Source organism: Nothoprocta perdicaria, unplaced genomic scaffold, assembly GCF_003342845.1.
Source record: "Nothoprocta perdicaria isolate Ctin4 unplaced genomic scaffold, notPer1 scaffold_48, whole genome shotgun sequence".
Taxonomy (NCBI): Eukaryota; Metazoa; Chordata; class Aves; order Tinamiformes; family Tinamidae; genus Nothoprocta; species Nothoprocta perdicaria.
In genome coordinates, this window is record NW_020455732.1 from 4,346,303 (window position 1) to 4,362,466 (window position 16,164).

General features: G+C 49.1%; 1 protein-coding gene across 1 annotated transcript in view; it reads right to left on the minus strand.

The window, feature by feature from the left end:
- ZC3H3 (zinc finger CCCH-type containing 3) overlaps positions 1-16,164 on the minus strand; it is a 103,878-nt gene that overhangs the window by 56,565 nt on the left and 31,149 nt on the right. The window contains exon 4 of the mRNA XM_026047160.1: positions 5,867-6,023. Within this exon, the coding sequence (XP_025902945.1) occupies positions 5,867-6,023 (157 nt within the window). The remainder of the gene's footprint in view (positions 1-5,866; positions 6,024-16,164) is intronic.

A 16,164-nucleotide genomic window follows, 5' to 3' on the forward strand; every position in this document is an offset into this window, starting at 1 on the left:
CAAGAGTGGATATACTGGGTTTCGATACTTCTCCTATGCAACTAGCACTCACAACAAGACCACCATGTGTCTGGTCTGGTCTATGACCACCATAGGAGCTGGTGACATGTTTGGGAAAGCCTCAACTCAAGAATTCAGCTCGCTTCCCCAAGGGTTTAGCTAGAAGTGGCACGGAAGATTAAAGCACATGCCATAGGCAACAGCATGGGGGCACATGTACAGCTCTGGAGACCAGCACCCTGTCGTTCTGCTCCCTGTGCTCTGTAGTGCAACTTAACCATGGCCCTCCATCCCAAAGGAGGGACCGGAATGCTCTTCTGGACTATGCCGTAATGGTATCTTGTGGAGGCAAAGCTACTCCTGCTCCTGCAAGGATGACTGCAATAGGAAGGGGTCAAGTTCCTCTCAGTGCTGGCCAGTGACAGGACAAGGGGATATGGGTATAAGTTAAAACACAGGAAGGTCCATCTCCAGGTGAGGAGGAACTTCTTCACTGTGAGGGTGACAGAGCCCTGGAACAGGCTGCCCAGGGAGGTTGTGGAGTCTCCTTCTCTGGAGGTCTTCAAAACCCACGGGCCACATGCTCTAGGTGTCCCTGCTGGAGCAGGGGGCTTGGATTGGATGATCTCTAGAGGTCCCTTCCAACCTTAGCCATTCTGTGATTCTGTGACTTGAGAAATGCCAGCAAAACGTGATCAAGAAGCAAGGAAAATGGAAAAGGCGACCACTGCCCTGCCAAAAGCCAAAGGAGGCCAGGGCAGTGCTGAGAAACATCAACTTCCAGCTCTACCTCCCAGGGACGGCATGGAGTGTGTGTGACGTGAGCTGGAATGAGCTCAGCTCTGCTCTTCCAGGGCTGCCAGAGCCACCTCAGATCAACTGGATCCAAGTCGGATTGAGTAGCTAGTGATAGTGACAGATACCCAGAAAACCATGGGTATGAGAGCCAGAAGAAATCAAAAATCAAATCAAAAGTCACCTATGGTGAAGGAAAGGAGGAGGACTAGACAGGGAGGTCAACACGGCCAAGCGATCTGGAGCACAGGGGTCCCAATCTCCTGAAAGGGTAGTGACCAGGAGAGCGACGGTGGCTTCTCCTTCTCGCAGACATGAGGATATAGAGAGGAGAATGGCCGTATGCCAGGGAAAATGGTAGGAGGACGGTAGCATCCAACAGATCAAAAGGTAACAGGGAAACCCCACGCGGGTCCCAGCTCCTGGATTCGTCTGCTCAGACTTGCTCCAAGGGATGACAAGAAAAGGAAGAAGAAAACAAAACTAAGACACACAAACTCATCCTCTGCTGACAAGTCTTTTCGCTTCCACTGAGCCGGCACTTTCTCTGACAAGTGTTATATTATCTCGTTCTTTACTTATTCATAGTGCTGGAGGGGTAGGACTGTCCCTCAAGAGGAGCTGCAAAGTTTTCTGAAGGAAAGAGCCGAGTTTCTCAATCGGTGCCAGACTCCATTTACAGATTGGTTGCTTTTCTTTCCCTCCCCTGGCCTTATTTTACAAGAAAACTGCTCAAAGTGGGTCAGCGCTCAATTCCCCACACCAGTGAGGGTGAATAAATGCAAGATCAGCTGCTATGTGCCAGCCTTGGAGAAAGATTTCTTTTAAAACGGCTCTGTCTCTCCATGAGAAGGTGAATCGTGGTCCCCACCAACAGTTATGGGCGCCTGGTGTTTTCTACTCCCCACCTCGGGGAGGCACCGTTAATCCTTCGTTGGTGTTTGGGCAAGACCTTGCTCATCTTGAGGAGGCTCCAGGTCACGCTCACTGCCACTTAGGTAACCAAGGGCATTTCCTACCTCTTCCTTGGGGGTGACACTCAACGGCAGTTGCGTCTGCCCTGTTCGCCCAATCCCATCAGCATCTCCCTTCGACTGGTTTTGCAAGGAAGGGCATCCTCCTGCCATCACCCTCATCTACAAACTCCAAGCAAGACATGTCAAGGTGCAATAACTGGACCCCAACAGCCCTAATGGAAGAAGCTCCAGCTCTCCCGTTGGACTTTCTATAAGCCTACAGCACCCTCAACCCCAGAAAACACCGCTGGGTGCCTCTCAGCAAGGTACAACAAATCTGGACTTGCTTACTGGAGAAATTGGTCAGCTCCTGGTCATGTCTGCTCATACCAATTGAGCCATCGAAAAAGGCAAGGTGAAGGGTCTTCTTCATAGAAGAAATAGAGGAAAGAATGCAAAAAATCGCCAGTTCTTGCTAACGCAGTCAAAAATCAACATGTCCCGTCATTCACGGCGACTCCGTCACGTCAACTCCTTGAGCCCTCTCCTGGCCACCACGGGTTCAAGCAGGGAGACAGCAGCCCCGCGTGAGATCCAAGCGATGACCAACCACAATGTCAACGGGAGAGAATGAAATTTGAGGCAAGCAAATGAGCGCCTTGCCGAGCAGCACGCCTGCAAAGCAGAGCGAGATAACGGGGAGGAGTGAAGAGGAGAATCAATAAATCTTAACCTCATTCACAACGATCTGGAGCTCTTATTAAGTAAATTAATTTAAGTTAATTTAACTCGATCATGACTCCCGATCACAGTGATTTAGTGAGGGGGAAATTGCATTAGGAAAGGCCACACTCACTAGATAGAAGAACGGAAGAAAATTAGATCCACTTAGCAATGTGAATTAATATGGAAATAGCAGGTGTAAATTTAACCTTATCAAGAGAGTGAAAATTATCTTCATAAATTTGGAGGAATAGCCCCCGAGCTGCTTATAAATCTATTTAAAACAAAAATATTACAAAAAGTGCAGTAAAATTAATTTAAAATATACTCCCACCTACCGCCTCCGGAAAAGTCAGCAGCGGGCGAAGTTGAATACGATCCAGCAATATGGGGGGAAAGAGCCATGGGATTAGCACAGGGAACCAGTGGGATCGGCAGCGACTCATCCTACTGCTCCCATTTCCCAGGGATGTATCCATCGTCATTGCCAAGCCTACGGTTCTGGGGGAGTTTGAAGGCTAAGTGGAGCTTGTAGGAGACGCCTGTCAAACCAGATGCATTCCTGGATCCAGGAGCATCTTCCAGATCACCATCTTCCAAAGCTGGTCCACACGCTGCATCCTCAGCCAGGAGAGAAGTGCCTTTGCTCCCAAATATCTACAATCTGACTCAACCAGCCACGTGGAAAAACCAGCTCCCATCCCAACGCTTCGGTCCGTGTTGCACATCTAAGGGGATGCGAGTGACAACGGAGCAGGAGGAAAAACAGGGAAAAAAGCCAGGGAGAAGCCCTTGCCACGTGTTTTCCCTGGATGATGGATCGCGCGCAACACAGGTAACGGCCAGACTGAACACACAGATTTATTGCTTCTTGAAAATATAATTGTTTTAATTTGCTGATGGCATTTTATCAAGATTTGCCCGAAGCGGCCATAAGATCTAAAATCGCCTCATTTAATGAAGTCAAAGATTAATATGGATAAAATTACTCGGTGAGCAAGGGCTCTCAGCAGGACGGCGCGATTCCTGCTCCGGAGAAATCCCGATTGTGGCTCAAAACCCCTTCCCCTCCCATCACATTTCACCGGCTGGGAAAGCCAATGGCAGAACGTCCTCTACTAACCTAAAGTGGGGACAAATTCCCCTTGTAGGAATAACACCAGGATGATAATGGGGCTGGATGAGCTCAGCCCAGCTCATATTTTCTCTTTGGGAGGCCCTGGCGAGTGAAACGTTAAATGCAGAGAGACTCTGAAGCAGCAGGTTTGTCCTCACTAAAAGCAGAGAGAAAAATCAATCTTCTCGTGGTTTTTCCTGACAAAAGAGAAAAAATTGCAGCAAACACAGCAATGGTGGGAAAAGGGGCGTTGCAAGCATGAAAAGATAGGAGCAAACACCTCCATGAAGGGTCCTCCTAGTGCAAGATGAACTGCTCTGAACTGCTCTGAACTGTCAGGTCAGGACCAGGAAAAGGAGGTGCTTCCCAGACCAGCAAGGATGAGCTTGAGGTCAATAAGGGATGGGAGCACCCATTGAGGACAATATGCCTAAGGTCATCCGAAGGGTCTGGAGGTACCATCAGACACCAAAGAGATGGCCAAAGGTAAAGAGAGGAAGGTTGGGCTGAGGAGAACCCCATTGTGAAGCCATCACCAGGAGAAACTCGTCCAGACGGACGTTACATGAACATGAGAACAGGAGAAAAAGCTTCTTGGCTGCAAGGGTGACAGAAAACAGGCTGCCCAGAGAGGCTGTGGAGTTTCCATCCTTGGAGATATCCCAAAGCCACCTGGAAAGGCGCATTAGGAGCCTCTGTTTGAGCAGGGAGTTTGGACTACATGGTCTCCAGAGATCCCTGCCAACCTCAACCCTTCCATGATTATCAGGGTAATTCATCACCAAAGCACATCAAGACTCAACGATGGCAGCAATTTTACATGTAACCCTGGAGCTAACCTGAAAAACATGAACCCGTCAGCGCTCACCACATTTCTAAAGCCATTTCCTACTTTTCTCCCCTGCCCTCGAAGCATCTGCCACCAGCAGAGACCGTCGCCGGGGGAGTGACCCGAAGCAGAGCCAGGATTATCCCTGCGCCGCAGAAGCAAATGGGAGGAGATTACAAGCTGCGAGAAACAAATCTTCATTTGCACACAAAATACCAGGCACTGTAATTACCAGCAGCGAATTATGAACCTCGGAGAAGCAATACAATTTCAGAGTTCACCGTAATATACTTGTAAATTCAGGAGGCAAAAGCCATACTTTAAAACACAAACGCAACAAAAAAAGAACATGCTTCTATTTTGGCTAAAGAAGCAGGAGAACAATTAAGTGCTGGATGGGCTGGCTCTCTATCATAGTGCAACAGCACCGGGCAAACCAGGACTCTGCCTGGCAGATAAGATACAAACATATGTTACGTTGGTTCAATGTAAATGCAAGGGCATGGAGGAGGAAAAAGCGAATTTGGGGGGTTTTGTGAAAGCAAAATGGACAATTTGGAGAAGAATTAGAGGAGATGTGGGGGTCTGAGGATTAGAAAAAAAAGGTGGAAGGATATTATTACACCAAAATGAAGAAAACGAGGGAAAGCCATATTGGAGGAGAGCCAAATTCTCCTAACCCAGCAGGCTGCCTCTGACAAATTGGCACTGCAGGAGGAGCAGGATGCCAGGAAAGAGCAGCAGTGGAATAACCCCCTCTCAGCCTTCTCTCAGGAACAGCCCTGATCTGAGTTATGGCCAAAACCATGAGTTCTGAGCGTGAGTTTTGAACAGCATCATCAAGACACCCTTTAGTCATGCGTGAGTTCTATATTTTGCCTTGGTATCTGAAATATTCTTTGGTAACGCGCTCTATAGGTAATTATGGGTCAAGTCTGGCAACCTGGGGGAGCTGAGCGGTCCTCTGCCTCTAATATGCTTTCCATAAGCTCCTTCTTGGCACCCATATACATTATAACACTATGGAAAGGAGGGCAAGCCTGGTCTTGGTAGCAGGCTTGACCCTTCTACAAGACTTGTTTATCCCCAAAACAGGCAGCAAGTCTCCTTAAGTGGTCTGGAAAGACTCGTATGCTTTTATGCAGCTTCCTTATAGCTAATTTAAGTGGTTCATGGAAACAATTCAAATGGGGAATAAATACAGAGCAACAGGCCGGGATAAGCTGTTTGCCACCGGCTCAGCTCGGGCTAACGTGATTACTAACAAGATTTTACACTTTAAGTCAATAAATTCTGCACAGAAGCAGCTAAACAAATAGAGAAATTAAGTCATTCTTGAGATTCTTACACCACAGGAATATAACAGAGGGGAGGAGTGAAGCCCTTGAAGCCAATGGATCCTTGGTCCCGACTCATGCTCATCGGTGGGACCATCAGGAGAGTTACCTGGATGTCGCAGGGCGCCTCGTCTTCCAGGTGGGAACAGGGCTGGTGAAGGATGATGAGGAACCCACGGAAGCCACCACGTTCTTCTTCACTATCCTATAGCGCGTCTTGATCACCTTGCTGCCCGGGGGGCTGCGGACAAAATGCACGTTGGCCCCTGCAAGAGAGTAGAACATGGGAAAACAGGACTGAAACTGAGGGGCACGTTGAGAAGAGGAGGACAAGGGATCCACCCAACTCCATCCTAGGGAGAAGAGCAGCTGCTCCGGCTTCAGCCAGCAAACAGATCCCCCCCAAGACAACACCTCCATCCCCAACATCCCCATTCAAACCGGATCGATGCGTTTACTCATGCCCCTTTTTCCGTAGCGCTCAAACCCTGCGCGCACTCGACTCCGGTTCGGCCCCGCTTGATAGCCGGCGATTTTTTTCCGTGGCTTGAAGGAACGCATCTAATTGCCCGACTTTTATAACATACAGCTATAACTGCCCAGATAATTAAAGCTGACACGACACGCTGAGCCCAAGTCCTCTGCTTTTATAACTGATTTAAAGGGGGCCGCTGTGCTTCTTGCGGAGACTCTCATTAAAATTATCGCCAGGTTCAGAGCCAGGGGGAAACCTGGAATTGTTATTTCCCCTGAAAACATTGGACCCATCCCGTGTTGCAGAAGGGAGCACAGAGTCGCTTCCCAAGTAAAGTGATATTAAATAAGGGGCTGCCTCGGTGTCTAAATGCAAAAAATAAAAACAGTGACCGCATTGCAGATTTTTCCCTCTGCTTCTTCCTGCATGTCCAGTTTCAACTGAGCTCCTAAGGGAAAAATCCACCTTTTGCAGCATGGATTTGTACTGCCGAGGAGTTAAAACCGCCGCTGCGGCCTCACAAAGTCACAGATTTAGCCTCCTGCTGCCAAAGGAGCTTCCCATGCTCCGAGCACAGGGGAAGCGAGGAGGAGACGTCGCGTTGCCAAGAAAGACACCCCATTCCGAGCCACCTAATGTTGGGATACCCGTGAACGTCCAGAGCTTTAAAAGTGAGGAAAGAAAAAGAAGGGGGAGGAAAAAAAGGACAGAAAGCAAATTAATTTTTGCCTTTTCTTTAAAAAAATCACTGTTTCCCAGACTGGAAACTTTTGCATTAGACTTGGGCACCCCCCCTTGCCGCGACCTTGCAAAATTCTTAAGAGGGTGATTACTAAAATCTGCCCCCCAATGTTATTTTTATTTTTCGGATCCCTTTTCAAGCTCCAGCTGTGGCAACTCCACGTGGACCCCGTTCAACTCCGGCAGGAACCAGGTGCCGCATCGAGACGTGGGCATTACCAGTGTCCCGAAAGAGCCTCTCCCAAGAGCTCGCTCCTATTATGACTTGCTAGCGGAGGGGTTTTGTGTAGATAATCATGTTATTTAGATAGGCGGGTGGTTTAATTCCCTTCATTACAGGCTCCCGGGGCTGCAATTTTTCTCCTTCTCTCTTTTTTCCCCCCGCCGCGGGATGTATTCCCCGTGTTCCGCTGCAATCCCGGCCTCGCCGCTTTTATTGCCAGCAATACCCCGGCGTCCCCCGTTATCAGCCCCGCGCACGCGCCCGCAGGTCACTCCTAATGACTAATCGATCTCATTAGCTTTCCTAATTAAAAACTTTTATGGCCATGCGGGAAGACAAACTGCAAAGGGGAAAGAAAAGAGAGGAAAGGAGGGGGAAAAAAAAATTCTGCTTGCATCATTCGCCAACGGGATATGAGCCCCATTCATCAGCCAGAGCCGGCACCCGCGCTGCTGAGCTGGTGCTTTGCTCCTGGTGCTGCTGGAAAAGCGGGATCTGGATGCGCTTCCAAGCCTCGCTTCACCCAGTGTCCTTAAATCCCACAGGGAGGCCCTAGGCTCCCCTTACAGCCTCTCCATCCATACGGAATCATCCCTGTGGTGCGGGAAATGCTGCTAAAATTCCCATTTCTCCTCTTGCAAGACGTTGCGGCATGCCTGGAGAGAAGGGATGTCCTGGCATGCAAACAGGAGGGAAACCTAGAAATCCTGCAAGTTAAAAACCCTAAATCCCATGTGTTCTATCTCATTTTTCCCACCTGCAAAACAGGGGCCTCGGATGACGTAGGTTTCAAGCTACACTTTTTTAAGGGAAAAGAAAAACAAAATAAGATGTGGTCAGGTCCGTTACAAATCGTTGCAAGATGTGATGTGCCACGTATGTTTTTTTTCTCTTCTTTTTCCCAAAACGCTGCAAATTGTAAAGCATTCAAGCAGGTCAAGAACAGCGGTAGTTTTTCAAAGGAAAGAGAATAACCCCAAGCTGGTTTAGCACTTAAAATCCCTAAGTCTGAACCAGATGTTGCCAGGAGGGGTTGCAGGAACTTATGGGAACGGTCAACAACCATCGGGGAGACGGGACACGACTCCAGGCACTGCAGCAGGCACAGGTGACACCGGGTCTAAGTGGCATCATTAAGGAGCAAATGACCTCAACAAGGCAGCCTGATCCGGGTGAATAAAACTCAACCAGCACCCACACGGCGCGACTCGTTTCGGCATCGCACCGGAAACTCCTGCAAAATTCCCGCGTGGAGCAGCCCCACAGCTTTTGTTTTGCGTCCCCGCTCGGCCGAGTCCCCGGAGCTGACAAAAGGCTCTGGGATTACTGTAATACTGTTACGAATTCGGTGTGAAAGCAGCCGCCGGTATCAGGGGGGTGATTACCGCCGAGCATGTTCAATATGTTCGCGCAGAATGGCGCAGCAAGAGGTTAATTATATTGCTCCGGGAATCTGCTTCCAAAAGGACCGGCCTTCAGTGGCGGAGGGGGGAATTTAATTTTCCACGCTCGTTCGCTCCCGAGCTCTTGCGGGAGGAGGCAGCTACTTAGGCCGGCGCGTAAACGGCGGTTTATGATCACGAACGGCAGCTTAAGAGGAATTAAAGGCACCCGATGCAAAGCGCTTTCTACCTGTGAGGCCGACCGAGGTTGCCGTGCTGCAACGCTCAACGAGGACAACGGGAGAACCAGCTCTGCTGCTCCAGCGTTTTGGGTGGTTTTCAAGTGGATTCTCCTCTTTTTCTAGCACGGCCAATGCTTCCAGCTGGCAACGTTTGGGGAATTGATTCCAAATTCGCTTCACTCAACTCCTTATGTTGAATGGAACACAAGCAAGGATGGAGCAACTCATCGTTGGTGAGCGGGGCCCTTGCTGGAGAGCAAATCCAAGGAGATCCTCATTTTAGCAGGGAAGGTATCCAAAAAATCCACATATATTACAAAGATAGACTGTATGCGCCCACCAAATATTAATGGCTTTTAGTAAGATCACCAGGATTTCTGATTCCTGGAAACGTGGACACAGCAAAGGATCTCATGAAGGTTGTTGTGGACAGTCTCAAAAACTCACCCAGCCAAAGCAAGCAATAACACTTCCAAAAACAGTTTTTCTGAGGAGCTTCTCATTGAGCTTTTTTGGCAATAGTCAGACTTGGATTATGGTGCTGACCTGCAAGAGGGAAGGAGTAAAGTCTTTGTAGGATGGAAACTGGAATGATTAGAGGGTTTTTCCAGATGAAGTCCAATCATCTCTGGTGAGACACAGCTCCCCTTTCACCAAATAGCTCAGGATCTGTTTCAAAACATCATAGTTCTTGAAAATCCCCCAATTCCTCTGCTCAACAGCAGTCTGGCCATCAGGCAAGTCCAGGTAGGTCTGTCCTGCAAGAACGTGTTTCTGGGCTTCAACCCTGGAGAATAAGGTACCTTGTCCTGGACCTTCAGGAGCTGGCACTCGCCTTCTCATTGGTGCTACGTCACAAAAAAAATCAACCAATTTCTGGTGGGATGACTGAATCCTCAACAAGATCAAATGTCCTTCCATAAATCATTTTTCCTCATTTATCTTCTTCACTCTGTCCGGAAGCCCTCAACATCTTTAGCATCCCACACCTCTTGCAGAGTCCACTACTGGTGAGCGTTTCTCCAGGTACCAGGGAGGACCCATCAAACCAATCCATGCCAACCTCATCATGCATTGAAGCACAACACCGGTGACATCAGTGCTACGTTTGCACAGGGATGACATAGTTTGAAGGCCATTAGACAGGTACAAAGTTTACCCAACACAAAGAAGAGTATCTCTTGCTCCTTGCTTAAAAATGATCTCCCGTTGACTGGGTTTCTAACCTCCACGGTGAAGAAGAACAAGCTACTCTGCACGGAGATGCCGTATGGACCAAGGGCTGGATTTTTCCATGCCTCACATACCTTGCTGCTGTCCTACGTGTCTACAAAGAGCTGGATTCTGGCACGGCCTCTACAGCTCAATGGTCAGGCTTGCAACTTGGAAGAGGTGAGCAGCAAAGATCCGCCAGAACCGCCCTTCACCAACTAAAAAGCAAGAGCATCCGCACATACGTTCATATCGAGGACGCTGGCAATGCGGAGATTTATTGCATCCACCTCTCAGATCTACCTATCCATCTTTCCCGTCAATCCACCCATCTGTCTAATCTCTCCCAGCTCCTCCGTGCTCCTCTACCCGCTCGTCCTCCTTCCGTAGATGGCATCTGGCATCAAGGTAAATAGTCCCCTCCCTGTGCAACACTCGCCAGAAGGCGCCTTGCGTGTTGAACGTGCAGCCTCTCATCCCGAAGACACAAAAAGTCCTTCCCAGTGTTTTCCAGTCGCTTAAATCAGAAGCGGCGGGGCTGATGGATCAGACACCTTTTCCCACTGAGCCATGAGGGGCAGGATTGGGATGAGACCACCTGCCCTGGGGCCTTGGCTTGCCCTTTAATCACAGCAAGAGGCAGGGACACGTTAACAGACCCCAGCAACGCGCTGCTGGGGGAAGGAGGACGACGTCACGCGGCCTCCGCCGCGATCCCCAAGAGGTGGTCGCAGCTAACGCGCTAACCACGCAGCTAAAGAGCCCCGATGGGTCCCCGGAGCTTTGAGCCTTGTTCCAACACAACCCTTATTATTATAACAAAAGAGGAGGTTTTTGCATCTCCCTCCCGCTTCCTTCGGCACGCGGTTATTGATGCGTTTCCAGGAGCCGGGGCCATTCCTCTAAACGAGCCCGGGGGCGGCAGCGGAGGCGGGAGGGAGGCTGATAAACACCCGCGGCCCCCCGGCCTCGCGGCGGGAGCTGCCAGGGGCTCTCGTCCTAACAAGCTGCGCACGCAAGACGAGCGGAATAACAAAGTAGGCATTTTTATGAGCCTAATAAATCACTCCACTTTTCCTCGCTCTTGATGGGTTGCAGCACTCCGAAACCCCCAGCGAAAGCCCGGCCGCGAGCAGAGGGATCTGCGGCTGGCGGATGCGTCGGCCTGCGAGGGAGCAGCGACGTCTCCCTCGCGCTGGTGCTTCCCTTTTTCCCTTTTTTTACATTAATAATGAGACGTTTGCAACCATTAGGCATTCCAGCACTGTCAAAGCCACTTAGGAAAGTGACGGCCAAGCTGCTTTTCCCTTTTCCCATCTCTGTTTAGAAAGTCCCCGCTCCAGCTGCTGGGAAAATAAATTCCCCCAGCTCCATGTGAACAGGGGAAAATATTGCAGCGAGCAGACTGGTTAAGCTTAATTCTCTTTTCTAAACTTCTATATAAACATGCCAAGAACAGGCTCCATTTCCATCCCAATCGGGAACAAAAGTTGCTTCCAAGTTGCTAGCATCACGCGTGGGTGCATCGGTGAAGAACGTCCTTGCAGACGGCTTGAAATCGCCAAGTTGGAACTGTGATGAACGCCACCAAAAAAAAATATGGATTTTGCTCTCTTTATTAAACATATACTTGAAGTTTCCTTAAAGAGTGGCCGCGATACCTAGGGAAGGGTTAGAGTGAAGCTCCAGGGAGCTCCGGAGCTCATAGCAAGCACGACGTGGATCACAGCCAAGGACCATGCCCATGGGCAACCTCTTCGAGACCCAGCACCCAATCCCAACGTGCAAATGAGGATCGGAGCTGGAGCAGCTCTCCATGCCAAAGGGAAGCGGGCACAGTGCGTGGGAAACCTGCCCTTCCCGTCATCCTCCCACCCAGCCCACATCGTGTCCTGCCACCCGCCGCTTCCCACTCGCTTCTCGCCAGCCCGGCGCCGCGCCGGGGAGGGAATTCATCTTTGACAAACATTTACCGATTATCAAATCACAACCACAGCCGCAGACAGGGGCAATAAGTCACTTTAAGCAGCCGTCCGTACTGCAGTCGGCGGAGTTTGGGCAGCTCCGCGATGACAAATAACTCCTGTCAAAGCCGCGTGTTCCCGGGCGCTCCGAATCCGTGTTCCCTGTTGTTCCACACTACCTGGTGTTTAATGACAACACTGTCAGACTAAGACGAAGCCTCTGCGCCGCGCACTGTCAAAGCCCTATTAGAGGAAAGATTGAGACCCTACTCTTCTTAAACTCACTCAAGCAACACAACCCGCTAGTTTTTATAATTATGGTACGAGGGCCATCGATCGCGGGCTGACACCTAACCTATCTGTATGAAATGGGAGTAGTTTGCTGGGTGACAGTTGCTATAGATTATTGTGGGTGGGTTTGTGCTTCCCCCCTTCTTTCATCCAGGGCTCTCCAAAGCCTAAGATAGATGGGAAGGGAGAAGGGGAAAGCGGGTGCCTTCGCTTAGGTGACTTCTCCATCCCGGCAAACAAGGCGCAAGGGCGTTGGAGGTTGGTTGCTCTCAGGTTGCTTCGTTGAGGGGGAAACTCAACTGCATTGGAGCCACGGTTGGATTGCACTTGGAAATATCCTGCCTTCCAACAGTGCTTGGGGAACATCCTCATGGGGAGGTGCTCCTGCTTGTAGACCAAGAAATAATGGATGGGTATGGTAGACCCAATGCACTCAGTCAGCAGAATGCAATCATTGAAGGTCAATCCTACAGGTAGCTCTCAGCACATGGCATCCATGTGGTGCAGGAGAAGGGATGAAACCCATGCTAACTGGTGAGGCCGCGCCTGGAGTACTGGGTGCAGTTCTGGGCTCCCCAGTACAAGAGGGATGTGGAGCCTCTAGAGAAGGTCCAGCAGAGGGCAACAAAGAGGATTAATGGAGTGGAACATCTCTCCTACAAGGAAAGACTGAGTTGGGCCACTCCTCCCTGGAGGAGAGAAGGTTGAGAGGGGATCTTATCAACATGTACAAATACATGAGAATGTAGGGAGGAAAGGGCCAAACTCTTCTCACTGGTGGCTAGTGATAGGACAAAGGGTAATAGGTACAAGTTGAAACATAAGAAGTTCCATCTGTATGTGTGGAAGAACTTCACTGTGAAGGTGTCAGAGCCCTGGAACAGGCTGCCCAGGGAGGTTGCGGAATCTCCTTCTCTGGAGCTCTTCAAAACCCGCCTGGATGCAACCAGGTGCCCTGTGCCCTGTGCCTGCTGGACAATCCTGCTGGGTTGGACTAGATGATCTCTAGAGGTCCCTTCCAACCTCAACTGTTCTGTGATTCTGTGAACTGGGTGCACAGTTATCACCTGCGACCTCCTTCCCTTTCCTCCTAGTGCAGCCAAGGAGAGAAGACTCAATGAGTCAAGATCTGGGATCTTCTCATCGCCAGGCTCTAGCCAATCTATGTCACCCTCCAAAGCCCACGCCACGTACTCTGTGCCTACATCTAATAGTACTCTGTGCCTACATCTACTAATAGAAAGCAACATGTAGGATCCTGACACTGCCAAGGGCTGCAAGGTTTAATTTCCTTTTAAATACTTGTCGACCTTACCTATTTCCATTTAATACAGCAGCTTTGGAGCCATGAAGATCAACGGAAAGGGAAGAGAGAGATTGAGGGAAGGAGGCCCTCAGCTGAGCCAAGCAAAGCTCAGGCTGGAGGAGGAAAATCCTTAGAGAAGTACTCTCCCAAAGGCCAAATCTAGGTTCCTGTAGTGGTTTCTCATCTCTCCTGGCACCTCTGCTGGGATAGTCACCAAGCAGACCACAACAACACACGCACAACACCAGATCACAGCCAGTTTTTGCACTCTCTTTCCAAGAAAGTTTAGTTTACTTGGGGAAAATCCCTTTATTTGAACAAGCCTCCAACAGATCAGTGATATTTTTCTAAAAAGAGCTCAGTCATATAATCAAACATCTGTTAAGTTACAAAAAAATAAGTTTTTTTGGTTGGTTTCTGTTTGCTGTTCTTTCCCTAAAGCATACCAAATATCAAAAAAAAAGTATGAAAAAAAAAGTATTTTTGGTATAAAGTATAACAAATATCAGTACATGTGGTTTATTTGCTTGTATTTCCCCATTTGGGTGATACAAGTGGGTGAGTTTGCCCCAAAACCTCTTCTTCCATTCTTCCACATGCCCAAAGACTATGACCTCATCTGCATTAGAAGAAAAAGGACCCAGCAGCTTCGTATCAATGTGCTTAGATGACACCAAAAGACACCCAAGCCCTAATCACCATCCCATCAAGGTGGTCATATCTGTAGGAACAAACACAACTAGGTCCTAACTGCAACCAAACGAACCAAAAATCTGCATCAGCGTTGGACATCTTGGGTTTGCTCCATGTAAAGGGCCCTTTTCAGGAAGAAGAGTAAAGGAGAAGTTCCTGCTTCCCATCCTTGGGATTGCCAAGGGATATCAGCATGGGAGAAAAAAAGGAGAACAAGAAATCTCAGTCTTCCTGCCTCCAAGTCTGACAAGCAATTCTAGACCAGGGTGGTAATACCTGATAAATTTTCATTTTCCTTTCTAGGTTGTCAGGTAATCTTTTCATTGACAGTACAGCAGGGGATTGGGGTAGTCATGAGGGAAAAGGGCTCAGGTACTTGCTTGTTATCAAATATACGTTTCTGTTGGAGAAAACGACTACCACCCAACCTCCTTCTAGAAATAAATCCTCTCAGGATCAACCGTGACCTACGTAACTCCCTGCTCCTGCAAGGCGAGGGGCCAGGTTCACAACGTGAAGCCCTTGGAAACTCCCCAGCACAAATCCCAAGCCGTAACCGCCTCTAGATCCAGGTCTCCTTTCACCACCCGAGCATCCGTGCTTCCCCCTCTCTCCTTGGGGGGATATTTTTACATTGAATAGTGTTCAAATGCCAAGAGAAGTTTCTGTGGCTTAGATGTGACCACATCACTTCTAATAATACCCAGCAGAGTCACAGCGAGGCGGTGGTTCCCAGACTACCATGTGAGGAAATGGGACCAAGCTCCGTGACGGGCCAGCAGTGCCCCCAAACGCCATCCTCAACCACAACATCACGAGGGTCCACACTGACCCCACAACAGGCACGACTGGAAGGTCTTGATGACCAAGGGAGGGTGAATCTGAGGTGAAGAGCAGCCCACTTGCTCTCCATACAGGTGTCCATTAAAGGAGGAGAGACCAAGATGGCCAGAGTAGAAGTAACTACGGGAGTTGCTGAAGCAGCAAGAAGAGCAGGATGAACACAACTTTTTTCCTTTACAAAGAACAATGACTTGTTGCAATCATGGAGCATGAGTTTCTTCTGCTCAATTCCAGAGACAGCGGCGTAAGTACCTCCTGTACTGATTTTAGTAAGTGTGAGTTGGGCCCACATCTCTACCAAGTCCTTCCACCTTATCCAGATGCATTTCAGCACATGTTGAAGAGATGTCAAACAGCACGGTCGACTACAGCAGTTCCCTTGAGCCCAGCAGAGAAGTAGCATCATCTTCTTCAAGAGATGATCTTCAATCCTTTTTTCTTAATGGGAAAAAAAAAAAAAGGCAGGAAAAAGATGCCATAGAAACCCTATCTTCTGTTCTGGCTGCACTGTTACTGTCTCCCTGCACAGAGTAGAAGCATATCAAGGAATACTGGTCCATTTCAGAGGAAAGGGACAAGTACTTTCTCCTAAGGTTGGTAAAAATCAATAAATGAAGATCATTTCAGCTCGAAGAGTCTTTCCTTAAAGCCCTTCCTTCTTTGCTATTTCATTACCGCATTTAAGGAAAGGTCACAAGGAGAGAAGCCCAAGGTGTCAGCTTCCCAGGGTCATGAACATTCAATCCAGGAAAAGAAATGAAAGCAGAGCCAGAAATACCACCTATAAAGGTGCCAACAAGAAGAACCTCCAAGAACCATAGATAAAATTGCCAGGTCTCCTTTTCAGCTCTAAGTACTGCTCTCAAACCTCTTGCTCTAATAAGTAATTAGAGGAACAGCTTAAGTACTGACCCAGAAAGGCACTCACATCACCCTCCTTCCATGCATAAGGTAGGAGGACTTGGCCTTTCTCCGTTTTATTGGAGGGAAGTGACTCCATGGTGCAGCTCGGGGCACCCACTGGCTCATTGTTGA